We start from the raw sequence: 17182 nt of genomic DNA, 5'->3' as shown, positions 1-17182 counted from the left end.
TCAGAGTGGCTTAAATACTGTTGCAAATACTTCCAAAACCCAGTAAAAGTGGCCATGGTCTCCTTAACCGTTAGCCTAAGGAACACCTTTCACCCATCCAAAGATACACAATCCAGGCATACAGCTTTCAAGTCACTGACTAGAATAATTCTGTAGTTCTCTTGCACTTGTGTCAAAACAACGAGAAGACCAATTACCGAACGATAAATCAGACAACTTTCAATTTAGAGTAACCAAATTTTAATCTAGATGTCCAACAAGCCTAGACTGTACTAATAACCATGTACATCAATCATCACATTACACGGAATCTGTAGTAAAAGGAAAGAGACGCCAGCCTTGTATATGTGGGACTGCAAAAACATCACCACTCCTACTACTGCAGGTTTATTGGGTAACAAACCTACTGGGGAGGAAGCAGCTTGCACAGAGATTTCACAACCTTGGTCAACTCCTCACCTCTGAAAAATCCTGAGGTACCCTCTGGGATACCAGTCAAGTAAACTCCCACTTCTGTGTCTTGTATTATTTGTAATATTAAAACATGATCAGAATTAGTAGAATCACAAAAGGCAACTTCACTTCAAAAACCTTCTGCAGCTTATTCTGGATTTTATGTATTTTATTGCAAGTGCATGACAAATATCCATTTTGGCCAGAACTTGCAGTTTATGCTCATCTTTTTAACATTTAAATGCATATCCAGGTCAATCTATTGGAATACTCAGGAGCAGATATAGTAGACACCTTCCACAAAAAAACTGCATGAAAGGATGCAGCAGATACAATCTTCTTACTTTAGTCTCCGTTTTGCTTAAAGTGCTGATGAACCCTGACTTCCCATGGCTGAGTCTCCACGAGGACTTCAGTACCCCTTCCTTCCTCTGAATCTTGCTCTGGTATCCAACTGAAAATTGAAGTCAATATATTAAAAACATATATTTTGCAAAAGAAACACTTTAGAGTGCTTGTGCTATCTTGGCCCCTTGAAACATCAGAAGAAAGCAGAGAATAAAGCAGAAACCACTGTAAAGAAAATTAGTGATGTAGCAAACAGACCACAGGGTTCTTCCAATGAAACAGACTTTGTATTATTTTAAGTATCACACAAAATATGTGATAAGCATCCTGTGCATTCTAAAATAAACAGCGTGATAACACAAATGACAGAACAGCATGGCAAGGAACACATGAAAACAAGGTAGTGTAAATCTGCTTAGATCTGGTTTTCCAAACTTAACTGGTAAGCTGAAGGAGGAAAATTCAGATTGGGTTGAAGTGGGAGTCACTGCAAATGTCAGTGAGGACAGTGATAACTAAATACAAGAAGTTTCTGGTAAAAAAAGAAATAAAGCCTGAAATAATATTCAGCTTGTAAAATCTGCAGGTTTATTCTTGGCTGTTACAAAAAAGCATTTAATGAAAGGCAAAAAATTACAGTACAGCTACAATAAAAGCTACAATAAAAGCTACAGTGCAACACTTACAGAAGCTAAATTGCAAGTTCTTTCTCAGTGCAGCAGAAAAAGATACTTCAAATCTTAAGAGAATTCTTCTGAATTTAGATAAGTCAGTCTTGAAGATAGCAGTTACAGATTGCAATTCAGGTATTAGATTGAGGAGGTATCTTCTACCTCCATTAACTAAGCCTCTTTCAGAACTCAGAACAGTCGCAAAATCTTTAAATAACTGAACTACACAATGACACAGGTTGTCCAACAACCAAGCAGCTTCCATTTCAAACTTGTACCTACTTTAAAGTGTACTAAAGTTTACTCCTATGCTAAGACACTGTATTTCCTTGCACACAAAACAGTATCTAGGCAAAACCTGTAATGACTTTAGCATATTGTAAACTATATCTGCATTTAGTGTTTAACTTGGTTTTGGATACTCTTCAAGCCTCACTATTACACCAAATAACAAATTTGGCAGAGCACAATTCTTGAAATTTACGGAGTTAACAGGACCAGAAAAATATCACTTATCAGCCTTAGAATGTGGGGCAGTTAAATAGAGACATGCAAGAGCCAGGCCTCTTCCCACATGACTGCTGACAATTAGCTAGAAACTCAGTTTCATCAGGCCCCTTTAAGAACCTACTGGCAGAAAGACAGGCACATCATCTGGAGACACCTATATTGCTATTGCAGGGTCAAATAGGTACTTCAAGCACTAAGTACATAGCATTTTTTTCCTGCCCACAGAACTAATTTTTTGTCACTTTATGGATTAATACAGTTCATAAAGGAGAGGTACAAAAAGCTACCGTGACTTAAATCACGCAGAATGGAAGAAAAATTTTAGGTTCAGTTTCAGCTGTATATTCTTCATTTTGTAATCACATTTGCTAAAATAAAACGAGCCCTGCACTACCCATGCTTAGAAAGTTTTGATAACATCTTTACCACACCTTAACTCCTTTTTTAAATGCCAGAGTAACACAAGATGTTTCTGGACAAGGAACTCCCATCATGAGAGAAACTTTAACTACGTTTTTAAAACTGACTTCTTGCTATCATACTTGATAGCTCACTATATAAGAACTCCCAAAAGTGTTACCGATCATGAATTCAAGTCCTCCAAGAAAATCAATGACAGCACAACCTGAACGCAAGAGCCTGGTTCAAGAGTGAAAGTCTCTTTTTTTAACAGAATATCCTTTTCAACTAGAAGTTCTCTACACACACCTCTTCCAATGGCTCCACTGACAAAAATTAGCTTATCAGTATCTTCTCGCACAATTACTGATCTACGGATACTGTTTAAACCAAAGCTTTACCAAAACAAGTATTAAAATAGGGGGTGGGGTGGGGTCCACCTCATGTCACATTCTAAGCCTAATTCAATCCAAATATACATTTTCCCCATCTTTTTCATACTCTGCAACTCTGTTTTTCCTTCATGAAAAGGAGCGTACTAAATTCAGAGGCAAGACCTGTTCTGCTTGACCGACCCCAGCTTTAATGAATTAAAGTGGTCTTCAGAAAACGGAAAAGGACAGCAAGAATTCAGGCTGCTAACAGCAAACACACCACAAACACTTACCATCGATCTTTTGCATGCAAAAAACGTCATTTGCAAACTCCTACAGTGTCCTTCCCTCAGGCATTGTTTAGGGCTTTTGTTCTCCTGTTAGATGGAAAATAAAAGATCAAAAACTTAATGGATTTCTGCAGCTTGTCGGAGAGACATTAAAATACTTCAGACAAGGCCTGCTCGGGGTTTTGCTACGGTACGGTAACTCGCTCTTTCCTCTTAAATCGCTTAACCCGCTTAAAACAGGAATTGGCAGGCTCGAAAGGCGCGACAGAACACCCCCCCGCCGCGGGCGGGCTCACGCCAGAGGAAGGCCGCCTCCCCCCGGGCCCGGCAGCAGCTCCCCCCGCCAGAAGCCGGCCCCTACGCCTGGGAAGGCCGCGGGCGCGGCGGGGGCCGGCTCACACGGCGGCCGCCTGCGGCCTGGCCCCTCGGGGCGCCGTCCCTCAGGGCTCAACGGCAGCGACGGCGGGGCCGAGGGCGGCGGGGCTCGTCCCGGGAGGGCAGCAGCGCTCACCTGCAGGACGCAGGGGCTGTCCAGCAGGCACTGCCGCAGGTCCTCCCGCACCCCCCCGCAGGCCCGCCCGTCCTCCTCCTTCTCCTCGTAGTACTTGGGCATGGCGGCCGGGCCGGCTCTACGCCTCGCTGCGGCCCGCCCACACGCCGCAACAGGCAGCAGCCGCCATCTTGCGGCCCGGAGCCCCGGCAACGCTTCCGGCGGCTCCAGGAAGGGGCGGGGCGGCTCCAGGAAGGGGCGGGGCGGGGCGGCTGCGCCGGGGACGTTGCCGGAAGGGCGGCGGGCGGCGGCGGGTGTGGCGGGGGTCGCGCCGCGAGCCGGGGCGGCAGGTGAGGCCCCGTCCTGTCTCCGCCCGCAGGGGGGCGAGCGGTGCGGGGCCCGGCGGCGCGAGCCTGGCTGCTGCGGGGGAAGGGGAGGGGGGCGGGGCGGGGCTGGGCACCTCCCGCCCCGGTGCTGAGGTGCGGGGCCCGCCGGGCGAGCGGGCAGGCGGTGGCTGTTTGCGGGGCGGGGGTCGACTCGGGCGGCGCAGGGCCGGCGGGGGCGCCCAACAGCGACCCGGGGAGGCCGGTAACCCGGCCCTGGCTGCGCCCACCGGCCCTCAGCGCCTTGGTTCACCTCTGCGGGGGGGGGCCTGGGCCGGGGGGGCGCCGGCCTGGGGCCTCCCCCGCTGCCGCCCCGCACCCGCACTGCCTGGGCCGAGCCCGCAGACGCGCAAGTACACTCGGGCGTGTTTTCTGCGAGCCGGGGGGCGCCGGTGCGGCCTGCTTTTTTTGCTTTTATCCCGCGTTACGTGCGAAACCAAACGCATCTTCTGAAATTCCCGTTCCAGCAAAATGCTGCCGACCACTTCGCTTAATTCCCGGAGCCAGGGCAACGGTGTGCTGAGCCCCAGGGATGCTGCGAGGCACACGGCCGGGGCAAAACGCTACAAGTACCTGCGGAGGCTCCTCCACTTCCGACAGATGGACTTTGAGTTTGCCCTTTGGCAGATGCTATACCTCTTCGTATCGCCACAGAGGGTCTATAGGAACTTTCACTACAGGAAACAGACCAAGGACCAGTGGGCAAGAGATGATCCGGCTTTCCTGGTGCTCCTCAGTATCTGGCTCTGTGGTGAGTGTGGGGAAATAGGCATGGACACTCGTGGCCCTTCTGACAACACACACACAAAAAGGACCAGTCTATATGGATTGTCTTTTAATTGAAGTAGAAAATGACCTAACCATTTGGAAGCTAAGGTGGGCATTAGAAAACAGAGGAGGTATGAATAATACCATGCAGTCTTGAATTGTCTCTCTACTGCAACTAATTTTCTGTTACATTTCAAACTGTGTCATTCCCTGTAACTTTATGGACAGGAATAAAACCCCATGCTGCACAGCAACGCTTTAGTTAAAAAATACTGAACATTTTGTTTATCCGAATGTTACAGATAAAATACTGTTTTTATGATAAAAGCCCTAGTGAGTTTCTGTATATTGCAGAATTAAGCTATAAACAAAATGTCTCGTAATTTTTGGACTGAGCTGCAAATGCAGTAAGTATTATTGGGACGTTAAGAGCTCATGCTTTCTTTTCAACAGCTAACTTTAATAATCTTTTTTTCCTTTCAGTGTCTACTGTGGGATTTGGATTTGTGCTGGACATGGGTTTTTTTGAAACAATAAAGCTGCTACTTTGGGTTGTATTCATAGACTGCGTAGGCGTTGGCCTCCTGATTGCAACTCTAATGTGGTAAGTCATGATGTCTGAAACTGAGCTTAGCGTTGCTGTTTGGACACAGACAGTCCTCTGCTGTTTGCAAGAACTTGCTTCTCTGTTTGGGTCAAAATTAAAAAGTATGTATTGATTATAGGTTTTGTGCTGTTGTTTCAAAACGTTGCTGTAAAAATGAGCATGTCTTTTCCTGGAAAAGACGAATGTTAGAAAGCCTGTGTTATGATGTACATTTCAGATTGTTTTCTTTCTTGAGCTGGTTAATCTTCACCAATAATGCTAAAAAAAAAAGTGGTGATCAGAATTCTTCATTCCTTATTTTGATTGAACAGCTTAAGTAATGTAAACCTGAGGATAATTAGGTTTAAATAGAGCAGTATATAATTGACCCATGCTTCTTGCTGAAGTTTTTAGCTATTTGCACTACAAGCAATGTCTGCTCTATCCCATGCATGTTGGCTTTGTTGCTTTGGTGGTAGTTGCTGCGAGTTTCATCCTATAATATCCAGAGACTTACAGAAGCGTAGCGGCAATAGTGAGTCAGTTTATAACCCAGGCCTCTCAGCACCTTATAGGTGTGTCTGCACCAGCAAGTCAGCCATGAAACGACAGGTCAGTGCTTCTGCCCTGTAGCAAGGGGAAGGGCGCCAAGGAAAGAATTTTTATTTTACCAAGAACTTAAGGAAGCAAGGGCACCTAAAAGACACCTTAGTAATGGAGCTGACACCTTAAACTGATGCCAATCAGAAAAGGGATGGATTCCTTACAGTAACCTCAGGAACTCCCGATTGTAGTTGCAAAATTCAGGATGAGGCACATACAAGAACTGTAGCTGGTAAGTGAAAGGTCCATCTGACCGACTCTCCTGTGTGGGACAGCAACCCATAAATTGCTTGGGGGATGAGCATAGAGTAATGCTTTCCGCCCATCCTGCAGCAGTTTGTCACTGGATGCAGTCTCCTGAACCAGAAAGACTATTCATCTGCTGGTTTTCCTGTCCTTTAGGCCTCAATACCAGTCACCTGGCTCCAGTCTGGTTCAAGTCCCCTCTTCTAGTGCAGGCTCACCCCTTTTTTTTTTTTTTTTCTCTTTTTTTTTTCTCTTTTTTTTTTCCTCTTTTTTTTTTTTTTTTTCCTCTCAAAACCCCCTTATTCCTAACGAGCCTAAACCCCTTCTTGCCTTGCTTTACCTTGCAACCCAGGCTCTGCCTCTGACCTGCCCTTGGCACAAAGAGTGTGTCGAAGGAAGCCACCTTGAAAGCTCAGGCCTCTTAGCTTCTTATTTCTGAGCATGTATTGACTTCTTGTTCCTCTTCTAAATGGGATAAATTTTCTGATGTCAGCAGAACTTCAGCTGAAGAAAACACAGTCGTGAGGTTTGTTCTGTAGTCTGTAACACCAGGCATTGCACATCCTGTTAGCACTTCTCTTCAGTAAGAATGGGCTCACCTTAAGGGTGCTAACCTGCCCTTCCTGTCCGTGCAGCGCCCCGTTTCTGCAGAGGTGACATAAACCATCAGCGAGCTGTGCTGATGAGGCCCAAGCACTTTCCTGAAGTCATGTCTGTGTGTGTACAAACAGAAGTGGCACACTGCCTGAGAACTTGTAAATGCATTGGTAATTCTAGCACTGATCTATTTTGTTTCTTTCAGCTGCCTCTTGAACGCGAGGGATGTGATTACAGTCTTAACACAAATATCGTAATGGTAGCCTGGTCTGCATAATTCTCGCGTATTTCCCTTCCAGATAGCAGAAACTTTGTCAGGGTAGAGGGTTAGGATCACATACGGCTTACTATCTCAGATCAGTGTTTTGTCAGTCAGCTTTATAGATGCACATTAACAACGTTCTCATCTTTCCATGTAGGTTCATTTCTAATAAATACTTGGTGAAGCAGCAGAACAGAGACTATGATGTGGAGTGGGGATATGCCTTTGATGTTCACCTGAATGCTTTCTATCCACTTCTTGTCATTCTGCATTTTATCCAGCTGTTTTTCATCAACTGTAAGTAGAATATTTTGTTTTCTCTGCTTCAAAATCGTGCTCTATCAAACCCGCTGAGACCAGCTGTCTCTTTCAGATGTCATCATATCTGATTCTGTGATTGGGTATTTTGTTGGGAATACATTATGGCTGATTGCAATCGGCTATTATATCTATGTGACATTCCTAGGATACAGTGGTGAGTAATGGCAACTTCTTTTCTATTTGTTTGACTAAAACCAAGAGCATGATTTTAGTCTATTAATTTTATTTTAGTCTGTTTAAAGCAGAGGCTCAGCTGGGTGTTGAAGTAATTCTTTCCTTGTGGTAAAAGAAGTGTGATAGAAATCTACCCATCTATTATTTGTTATCAGCTGGGTGGACATTATAACCAAAGAATTTCTATTCTTCACCATACCAACTTCCCTGTTTGTATTAGAACCCGTAGCGCCACAACTTGTTTTTCTTGTTCCTCTGTTAATCCACTTCAAAATGTTTGTATTGGATAAAAATTCTGTAGTGAGTTAAGACTAACAGTTTTAGGTAAAAGAGTTTCCCAGGGTATTACCTATACTAATTAACTCGGGTACTCTTCAAGTCTGTGATAGTGGTAGGACAAGTGGAGCAGAGATGACAGACCTGCCCTCCTAAGGAGGCTGGCAGAGCAGTACTGTGTTTCCTTGCCATCTTCCCCCAAGGCCGTTCCATCTGAAAGCTCATTTTTTTGAAAGAACACTACTTTTACGCTTGCTTCATTGTTGCTTCTGTTTCAGCATTGCCCTTTTTGAAGAACACAGCTATTCTTCTGTATCCGTTTGCACTTCTCATCATGCTCTATTTGATCTCATTAGCATGTGGATGGAACTTCACCAAGATGCTTTGTTCCTTTTATAAGTACAGAGTGAAATAAAAACCGGGACTTCATGTATCTAATGTTTATTTTGTTTTTATCTCAGCTGTCTTGACAGTAAAGGAAAAGTTAAGAACATTTTGTAAATGATTGTAAATTTCTCTTTATTGTAGATAATTGTGTAAAAAAGTTTGAAGTGTCCTTTTTTATTAAAATATTTACAACAGTAAACATGTTAGCAATTCTGTTCAAATACTTTTGCAGTACATTCCTAGAAACAATTTACTTGTACATCTCTGTAGCTTAAATTTAACTGCAACAAGTCTATTTAGCATAACTCTTACTGCAGATATTTTGCACATACTGGCATAAGCTCTACATTATCAGGGTTTTAAGTGACACCAAAAAGCAGTTTTACTTCAGAACAATATTGGAATACCTTGCCTTGGGACTGTGTGAAGGTACAGATCTTAGAGTGTTGCAACGGTAAAGCAACATTACCTGTCTCGAGATACAGAACTGTCCCCTCCTTTCATGAAAGAACTTGGAGAACAGATTTATTTTAATGACTACTTCAAATATACATGGACAACTGGCACACAGAAGAAACAGTGATGAAAGGCACAATTAACATGACCCATATCAGGTTTCCAAATATAGCAGCAAGTTTTTAAACCCAATCTCTAGAAGTCCAGTGAGTGTTACTACATCCACCATTACGAGTGGTGGGTCAATGAACATGGAAGGGGAGTACAAGTTTAGTTGGGCTACAAGGGTGGGCCTGTGGCAATGCCTGCAGCTGTAAAGTCCACAAGGCAGGAGGATAAACTGACCATCACAAACAGTATCTTCTGGAAAATGAAGATGACAACTTTCCAAAGCAGTGTTCAGTATGAAACATGAGCACTAGGATTCAGTTTCCCAAACAACACGAGAGTAAACTGGTTACAGTAAGACTTAATTTCAATACTAGAATTTGATCTCTAAGGAAAAACTATATTTATCTTAAAATACCAAATATGCTGGCAGTGCATCTTACAGTACTGTGTGTTTCAGCCACTGTTAAGGCTCAAAGAGAATTGTCTCCTCCTCTCAGCAGATGCTGAGCAATGTTCCCCTTTTAACAAGGAAAGCACTGAACTGCTGATCCGTGGAAGGTGAAGGATTCCAGCCAGGACCTGCTCCCACGCTGGCTAACAGCACGAGCTCCTGTCCTGCAGGCAGCTGTGGCCTAACTACACCTTTTCCCGAACAGGAATCCTAGCACCAGTGATCACCCACTTCAGTTCAACAGTAAAAATAACTTCCTATTTAGTGCCCAGTGGCAGGACACCACTGAAATCAATGAAGGACTCGGGGCCTGCACACCTTCCCTTTAGAGATACCAAAGTTTGTCCCTTTGAAAGAAGGCTTCGTCATTCTCAAAATGAAGCTGCTTCAAGTTCTAGCAGCATACTGTTTACAGCAGAAATCAGCAAAAACATTAAGGGACCACTAAGGTCAGGGAAGTGACACTCTCAAAGACTAGTTCATCAGGTCTGTGTGTTTCTTATGTCAGCAATCAATGCTAGCCTGAAAACCAGTTGTTTAATAGCCTTTCAGCATTATGCTGGTGATTGTAAAGATGAATTAAAAACACAGGGGTTTTTTCCCCTTTCTACTACAGTTACTTGCTTTAGCTTTTTCAGAATAAATCCTTCCTAGTAAGAACAAATACTGAACCTAGGGTTAATTTCAGGGGAGCAAAGTTTCAAGTGATTCAATTCTTCTTTTCCCCCTCAAGACTAAAATAATTCCAAATTGGAAGCAAATTACAAATTACTACAATACTTCATCTGCAGAAATGTTTCCAACAAAAAAAACAAAGATTACTGAAATTATAATATACTTTGGAAAAAATGAAGAAGTGATGTTACACAGTTGTTTGATTTTGCCAAAGACTAACCCCACTCCAGCCCATTCAAGGAATCGTGTATCACATGGGCAAAGTATAAACTGCTTTGCTCTAAACTGACTCAAGGTATTTAGAAACTGCTTTTGGAACAGCCAGACAAGCGGTGATACAGCAGGAGAGTCCAGTCTTTTATTGGTCCATGAATAATTTATTTATCCATTTGAATTTTTCTAAGCCATGTTTCAGCTAAGAAAAAACAAATGTATCTATAGGAGAATTTCCTATCAATGCAAATACATGGTTGAGATGTCCGCAAAAGCGCAAAGCCTTATACAGTGCTTTAGAAAAACTCTTATTAATTAAAAAAAAAAAAAAAAAAAGTGCTTATTTGGGATATTTGGGATCACATCCTGTTCACATTATTTACAACGTTTTCAGTAGGACTACCCACTGAACGAGCAAAGCAAGATTATACTCACAGTCTTGTATTTCCTTGGTCCAGAGCAATTCTGATCAACTCAGAAAAGCCAGCACTCATACCAGCTGGTCTGGCATCCAGTATAAGAATAATTTGCCCAGATAATGAAGGTTTCTGCTAACGCCTTTGGTTTCACAAAAGTTCGCTTTTCTGAAGCTTTAACAGCATCAGAAGGAGCCTAACAGGATAATGCAGTATATTTTGATACATTTTCCATTATTTGATTACTGTAAGACTCAGTGGCCTAGAGGTGATTTTTAAGGTCACAACAAAAAGAACTTGAAATTAAATGCATGTAGGAAAAAATCTTCCAAAAAATCAGGTAACAGGTTTAAGATGCTGAGAAACTCCTGTGGTAATACCATAACTTAGGACTGAGATGTGTAAGAGACACCAGCCCCTCTGGAGTGTACAAAGTCATAAAGAGTGCCCAAGCCAATGGCTGTTGAGCCAAACAGCTGAAGCGTTGTTTCACCATAATTCCAGGAAGGAGACTTCCAACACTTCAGCCTGACTTGGGGATTGGAATTTGAAAGGTAGAAAGCCTAAAATAGTTGTCTGCAGAAATAGTTAGATAGGAAATATTTTCCCTGCTTTTTCTATTTCTCAGCAAAATTTCCAAGCAAATCGGCAGAACTATCCGATTACACCAGGTCTGAAGGTAACTGAATTTACAAAACATAATTTGTCTTAATGTGGCACATTTATTTAGAGAGCATATAAGCTCAGGAACATTTAGAGTGTTAAAGCAGCCCAGAGTATTTCCAACTCCTGCTAATACAATGTAATAAAAATGCAACAATCTTCAAAAAAAACCCCACATATTTTACTAAGCACTACTTAATTTGTTGTCTTGATAAGTATCATCTCAACATTTTTGAAAATGAAAATATACTGTTAACCAGAGTCCTGCAGTCAATGTGGTAAGGGTTCTATATATTTAAATATATTAGCAATGATTCATCTTAACCACTGTGAAACATCAGGAACAGTGGTGCTTTGAGAATAAGCACACAGCTTACTTACATAAGTGGTACCAGTAAACTTTTGAACTCATGGAAAAAGATGCAAGTCACTGTCAGCAAAACTACTTATATTAACAAACTGCAATATCTAACATATTTCTGCAATCTAAATTGTTATAAATAGCTATAGCTTAAATTACTTGCATCATTCATTCACAGGCACAGCTGAGAAGAAAACCTAAATATTTTCTTAGACCTTTACTAGCTAATGTGTAATAAAAAGCCATTGCATGGCAATAATTTGATGGCATGGCATTAAACATCTAACGAATGGGGCTGTGGCACCACAATAGGCGAGATTCACACAGGATTCTGAGCCTATTCACCCATGTTTCTAAATCCAAGAATAAACTCCATTTATGTGGCCAGTGGCTTAGCTTATGCCCACAGTCTGTACGGGCAAGACGAGCTTTCCAAGTAACGTTTTATTTACACCATCTGATGCAACCAGAAAAAAGTAAACAAGGCCTGCCTTGTAGCTTTCTGCTTTTCTTCAAATAATGCCAGTCAATCTAAACAGAAGGTCTCACCTCTGTGTACAAATCTTGGCTTCCCTGTGTCCATAGACAGCACAGCTAAACCAAAATGACTCTGGTCTGTAGAAGTAGTTAAGCTCTTAAACTTGAAAATTGCTGAACTGTCAAAGCTACGACACAATTTTCCCACAAGGCAGAAGAAAAGACTCTGTATCCCAGTGGTGATGGCTTGCAGTGCTGGACAGTCAGGTTTAGGCTCCTGATCCTTATAAATATGTCACAAAAAAGAGGCCAAATCTATTAGTCGAACTTTCATCCTGGAGATACAAATTCAAGATTTAGATCAGGGACCCCGCAACAGGTTTTGTGTATCTGTGCCCTGACCATGGATCGCAAAGGTCTTTTCCAGCCTAAACGATTCTATGATTCTGTGTTGGGGATAACGGAGGTTTTTTTCTTTCCTCCCAGGGAAAACTGGGCCAGCTTTTGAGATGTCAGTTCCAGGAGGCTAGTTCACAGCGCAGCTGAGAATCCCCAAGCCAGGGAAGATGCCTCCCTTCCAATGTCAATCAGGCACTTTGTTCCTATTAAAGAGAGGAATTTCTGCCTCTCTTCTTCCTGACCATTTCTAACTAGATGACTTAAATCTTCCCATGCCTGTGTCTTTACACCTAAGCAGCTAAGCAGCATCAGAGCAGCCGCAGCATTAGTACTGCCTGCAACAATTCTGCTCTGGATTTAATCCAAACCACTTTCTGTTCCTGACACAGTTTCTGATTCATTTAAGATCAGCGTTGTTTTCCTTGAAATGAAAAGGCAGGGTAGTAACTTGAGGCCAAACTCAGTTCCTACTAAAAGTTAGTGCAAGTTACTACACCGATCACTAAAGGAGTCAAACTGAAACCTTGCTTCTTGAACAATGGAAGAAAACAAAAATAAACCGTGACTACTGACTGTAATGTATCTAAAATAAATGCTGTGGTAACTGATCTTTTTAAAAGAAGGCTTCTGTAGATCAAATGTATTAACTACTCTTAACACTTCTGATAAAAGGTAACTACTCTGTCACTCCAAAGCAAAGCTGGAGAATGATTTTTTTTCAGTACAGAAAATGAATCTGTCCAGGCTAGGAAATGTCTACAAAGATTTTTAGAAAGAACTGTTTGCAATTGAAAAAATTCTTCTAAAATGCAATGGATTCAATCTAAAATCACTGCAGATTTAGTACATAATATGAAACAAGACATTTCAGCATGCTTTTTATGTGGCTACAAACTGTACATAGTGGAATTTCATAGCCCCAAAGAATAATGCTCTTCAGAACTCTGTTAATGCCTCTGAACATCATTCAGATTCTGTGTACAAAACTACATAATTTAGAAACTTAATCTAGTTTTTTTAAACATGGCAGTATATTTGAAGTATGGTATTAATTTATGTTTGCATCTCCAAAGAAAAATGTAGAAAGATAACTTAAACTAGAGAATTCATAAAAAAAACTATATCAATTTAAAATTTTACTGCATAAAAATATGTACTTTTCAAATTATTTTAATAAATTAAATATCCCTAACATTTTTAATATATATCCCTGACAGTCTAAAAAAGAGGGTTCTTGTTATAGAAAATAAATGGAACTCCGAAAGTACCCCCTTCATAAAACATATTTAGCAATAATTATATTTTTTCTCTTCTTCAAGGAATGTAACAATATGTACAACTTCTCTATATTACTATACTATCAAAATAGTACAGGTTAAGTGTAGCAGGGTTCTGTAACCATAAGATGGTAAAGTCACATTAAAGTGGAGGACAACTTGGGCCTCAGACGAACGTTATCAGTGTAGAGCATCAGTTTCTGGATGGATCAGATAAGAAGGGGTAAGTACAATCTTCTCATCTACAGTAGATTTCACAAGAGGTAGAGTTCAAGTGAAAATGAAAGAAATTTGGAATAAGGTGCATGCTCAGTATTTTCAATTTGTGACTTCCTAAGGATGTCTGATTTTATAGGAAAAGTTTTCAAGGATTCTTCCTTTTTCCTCTAAAGCAGATTTCCATGATCAGTTTGTAATCTTTTTAATATGAATCTGAAATAAGAGAATCAGAAAAAAAGAAGTCATGTTTTAGGGTAGTACATTTCTCAGTAATAAGAGGTAACTGTTTTCAGCATTAGCCAAACTTTAAGTTTTCAGAATTAGCTTCAAAACACTGACAGGATGAGGAAATCTCACATTTGCCAGTTTTATGTTTAAAAGGTTACACCATGTCTCACCTCATTCAGAATTGCCCAGACTGCTGAATTTTGTATCACTGAAAGCCGAAATGATGAAATAGGATTTAGGCTAGGGTCAACTGTTCCTTCAGCTACACCATTTTCAAATTTCCCTGCAAAGAAGCAAAAGTATATCCTCAATTAACTCCTGTGCAACAAAGTACAGTACAAAATCTGTGTCCAGAAAAACGTCTCTGTAATACCACAATTCACAGGTGAAACCTATTGCTGGCGGCTGTAGGGCTGACTGGTATCATTCCCTAAACAAAAGACAGCCAGCGATTTTTGCTGTCAGACTCAGCTTTGCAGCAGCAAACCAGACAGCGCGTGTCATCAGAGCACACCCATCTGAACAGGATTACACTTCAGAACAAAAACTTTGGAACTGTCTAAGGGTATAAGCACCTCAAACTCTGGGAAGATTTTGGCACAGATTTTCATTTAATATCATTGAACAAAACATGGCTTGTGTGTTTTCAGGGAGGACTGAGGACAAGGGATATCATTCCTGCTTAATACATTCCTATTTAAAGGATCTTCAATTATATTAGGATGAGTAAGAATTCAATTTAAAAGCCCAGTGAGACTTTACACTTAAAACATACACACAGCAACTGCAGTTCATTAAGATGAAAAAAACTTGCTTTCACTGTAACAGGGATGCCCAACCTAAATCCAGCAACCCACGAGTAAATTTCTCTTCCTTGACAACAGGTATCCTTGGAACCTTCCCCAACTGCTGCTTGGCTATGGAAATGCCAATCTCATCCCGTGACAGGACAGCTGATTGTCTGTAGCATGGGTTCAAATGCAAGCCAAGCACACAGCTCACGCAGAGGCACTTGCGCAGTCACAGGACAGAAGAGGTGATCTTATACAACCTGGAAATGCCTCTACAATAATCTAGGTGATCGATCCTGGCAGAGACGTTGGATATAGCTGCACTACAACCAAGAGTCACACTAGATCTTTGTTTAGTACATCAGACTCAGAAAAGAAATACTGGGAACAATATTAAGTGAAGCCTGCAAGGTCACATACCCAAAAATGAATGATCAAAACTCAGATTTAAGTTTGTTTTGATTTTAATGAAAATTTCTTAACTGTTGCAGTAGTAACAATACACATTTCTTTCCACTGTGACATACCTATCCTGAAGTAACCATCCTCTAAGCGTTTGTCTTTGGTTTCTTTGCTTAATACCAGTTCTTCATTCTAGAACAACAAAGCATAAATGAGATCATTTATTTTGACATATGACTTTGCCAGAGAAAGACAAATGCGTGTGCAGTCATTATATATTCCGCATCCATCTTTCCTAAATAATTATGAACTAGAGTTCACATAAATAACTGGAGTAGTTATTTATAGCCTTAGACAAGCCAGTATAAAAAAAAAAAAGAAAAAGCAGCAGTGTTCCAGAACTGAACAATGTTTGGCTTCAAAGTAGAAAAAAGGAGTACCTTAAGTGCCCTATGTAACTTGCATAGTAACTGCCACGTGAACAGAATACAGAGCAGATACTGGCACACACACTGGAAGAAAAGCTAAGTCAGGATCTTGCCTTCTTTTCCTATAGTTGAACCAGAGATTTCTCTAAGGACAAACAAAAGAGCTACTTTTTGCTGTAAGAATTTGGGTGAGATGAAGAGACCAGAGCTTCAAAAACAGCTGGAAAATTACACCCAGAATCACACGATCCAATACTAAAAGACCCAATGTAAGAATTTCCTAGGAATCTTTCAAAAATGCTTGACAAAACAGGAGATTAAATATATCAGGGGTTTTGTTGGTTTTTTTTTTTTCTTTTAATTTCTACTGTTAAGAGAAGCTGCTGAAAAAACAGGATTTTGGGGGGTTTTGCAGTGGGTTTTTTGATGTTTTGGGGTTTTTCTTTGATTTTTTCATTTTGGTTTGGGAGGGGTTGTTTGGTTTTGGCATTTTGGTTTTTGGTTGGTTGGGTTTTTCTGAAGGTGTTGCTTGAGTCCCAGACAAATCCAGTCTGGGCATTTTAAGGGTTGTTTTTGTTTTTTCTGAGTTCTGCTTAGGGAGGATCAGGGTCAAAGTACCTGAAAAGGCTTCCAGCTCTACTGAAGTCCATAGTGGAGAAATGCTTCCCTCAGGAGAGTACCTATCCCTTCTGCAGCTGCTGTCCTCATATTAGTGACACTTCCTCCTGACACCAACAGCTTAGGGATGGGCCAGATAGAGAATTTCCTGTTTACCTATCCACAAACTGTGTCAATAGCAATAGAAGCTCAGCAGCATTACTTCCTTAAGGGATGTTCCAGTTTGAGGGACATTAGACTAGGGAAAATGCGGGCCCTCTCTGGAAGGAAATAGGAGACCTGGTTACCCAGGACATGGAGAAGACCGAGGTACTCAATGACTTTCACTGCCTCAGTCTTCCCCAGAAAGTGCCCCAGCTACACTGCCCAAAATCACAGAAGGCAAAAAGCAGGAACTGGGAGAATGAAGAACTGCCCACTGTAGGAGAAAATCAGGTTTGAAACCATCCAAGGAACCTGAAAAAGTCTATAGGACCTGATGAGATGCATCCACGGGTCCGGAGGGAACTGGTGGATGAAGTGGCTAAGCCACTATCCACCATATTTGAGAAGCTGTGGCAGTCCAGTGAAGTTCCCACTGACTGGAAAAGGGGAAACATAACCCCCTTTTTAAAAAGGGAAATAAGGAAGACCCAGGCAACAGGCCAGTCAGTCTCACCTTAGTGCCTGGCAAGATCATGGAGCAGATCCTCCTGGAAACTATGCTAAGGCACATGGAAAATAAGGAGGTGACAGCCAGTATGGCTTCACTAAGGGCAAGTCGTGTCTGACAAACTTGGTATCCTTCTATGATGGGATTACAGCACTGATGGACCAGGGAAGAGCAAATGATGTCATCTACCTGGACTTGTGCAAAGCT

The 17182-nt window shown here is 41.6% G+C and overlaps 3 protein-coding genes across 7 annotated transcripts in view; 1 reads left to right on the top strand and 2 right to left on the bottom strand.

The window, feature by feature from the left end:
• Positions 1–223: 223 nt before the first annotated feature.
• LOC130145307 (cytochrome c oxidase assembly factor 5) lies at positions 224–3689 on the bottom strand. Its single transcript, XM_056329976.1, has 3 exons — positions 3557–3689; positions 3049–3132; positions 224–907 (listed from the first exon to the last, which is right to left on the bottom strand). The coding sequence occupies exons 1-3, from the start codon at positions 3656–3658 to the stop codon at positions 866–868; spliced, it is 228 nt and encodes a 75-aa protein (XP_056185951.1). The 5' UTR covers positions 3659–3689; the 3' UTR covers positions 224–865.
• A 71-nt stretch (positions 3690–3760) lies between these two features.
• Positions 3761–8337, top strand: UNC50 (unc-50 inner nuclear membrane RNA binding protein). The gene is made up of 6 exons (XM_056329975.1): positions 3761–3885; positions 4386–4669; positions 5170–5290; positions 7138–7277; positions 7354–7455; positions 8030–8337. Exons 2-6 carry the CDS (start codon positions 4390–4392, stop codon positions 8164–8166), a joined length of 780 nt encoding a protein of 259 aa, XP_056185950.1. The 5' UTR covers positions 3761–3885; positions 4386–4389; the 3' UTR covers positions 8167–8337.
• MGAT4A (alpha-1,3-mannosyl-glycoprotein 4-beta-N-acetylglucosaminyltransferase A) overlaps positions 8245–17182 on the bottom strand; it is an 85338-nt gene continuing 76400 nt past the window's right edge. For all 5 annotated transcript variants that reach the window (XM_056329970.1, XM_056329972.1, XM_056329971.1 and 2 more), the window contains 3 exons: positions 15403–15469; positions 14255–14367; positions 8245–14069 (listed from right to left, as the gene is read on the bottom strand). In XM_056329970.1, the coding sequence (XP_056185945.1) occupies positions 14043–14069; positions 14255–14367; positions 15403–15469 (207 nt within the window). In that variant the 3' untranslated portion in view covers positions 8245–14042. The remainder of the gene's footprint in view (positions 14070–14254; positions 14368–15402; positions 15470–17182) is intronic.

This window comes from Falco biarmicus, chromosome 2 (assembly GCF_023638135.1).
Source record: "Falco biarmicus isolate bFalBia1 chromosome 2, bFalBia1.pri, whole genome shotgun sequence".
Taxonomy (NCBI): Eukaryota; Metazoa; Chordata; class Aves; order Falconiformes; family Falconidae; genus Falco; species Falco biarmicus.
Note: the sequence above shows the minus strand (reverse complement) of the source record. Positions and strands in the feature narration are given on the sequence as shown.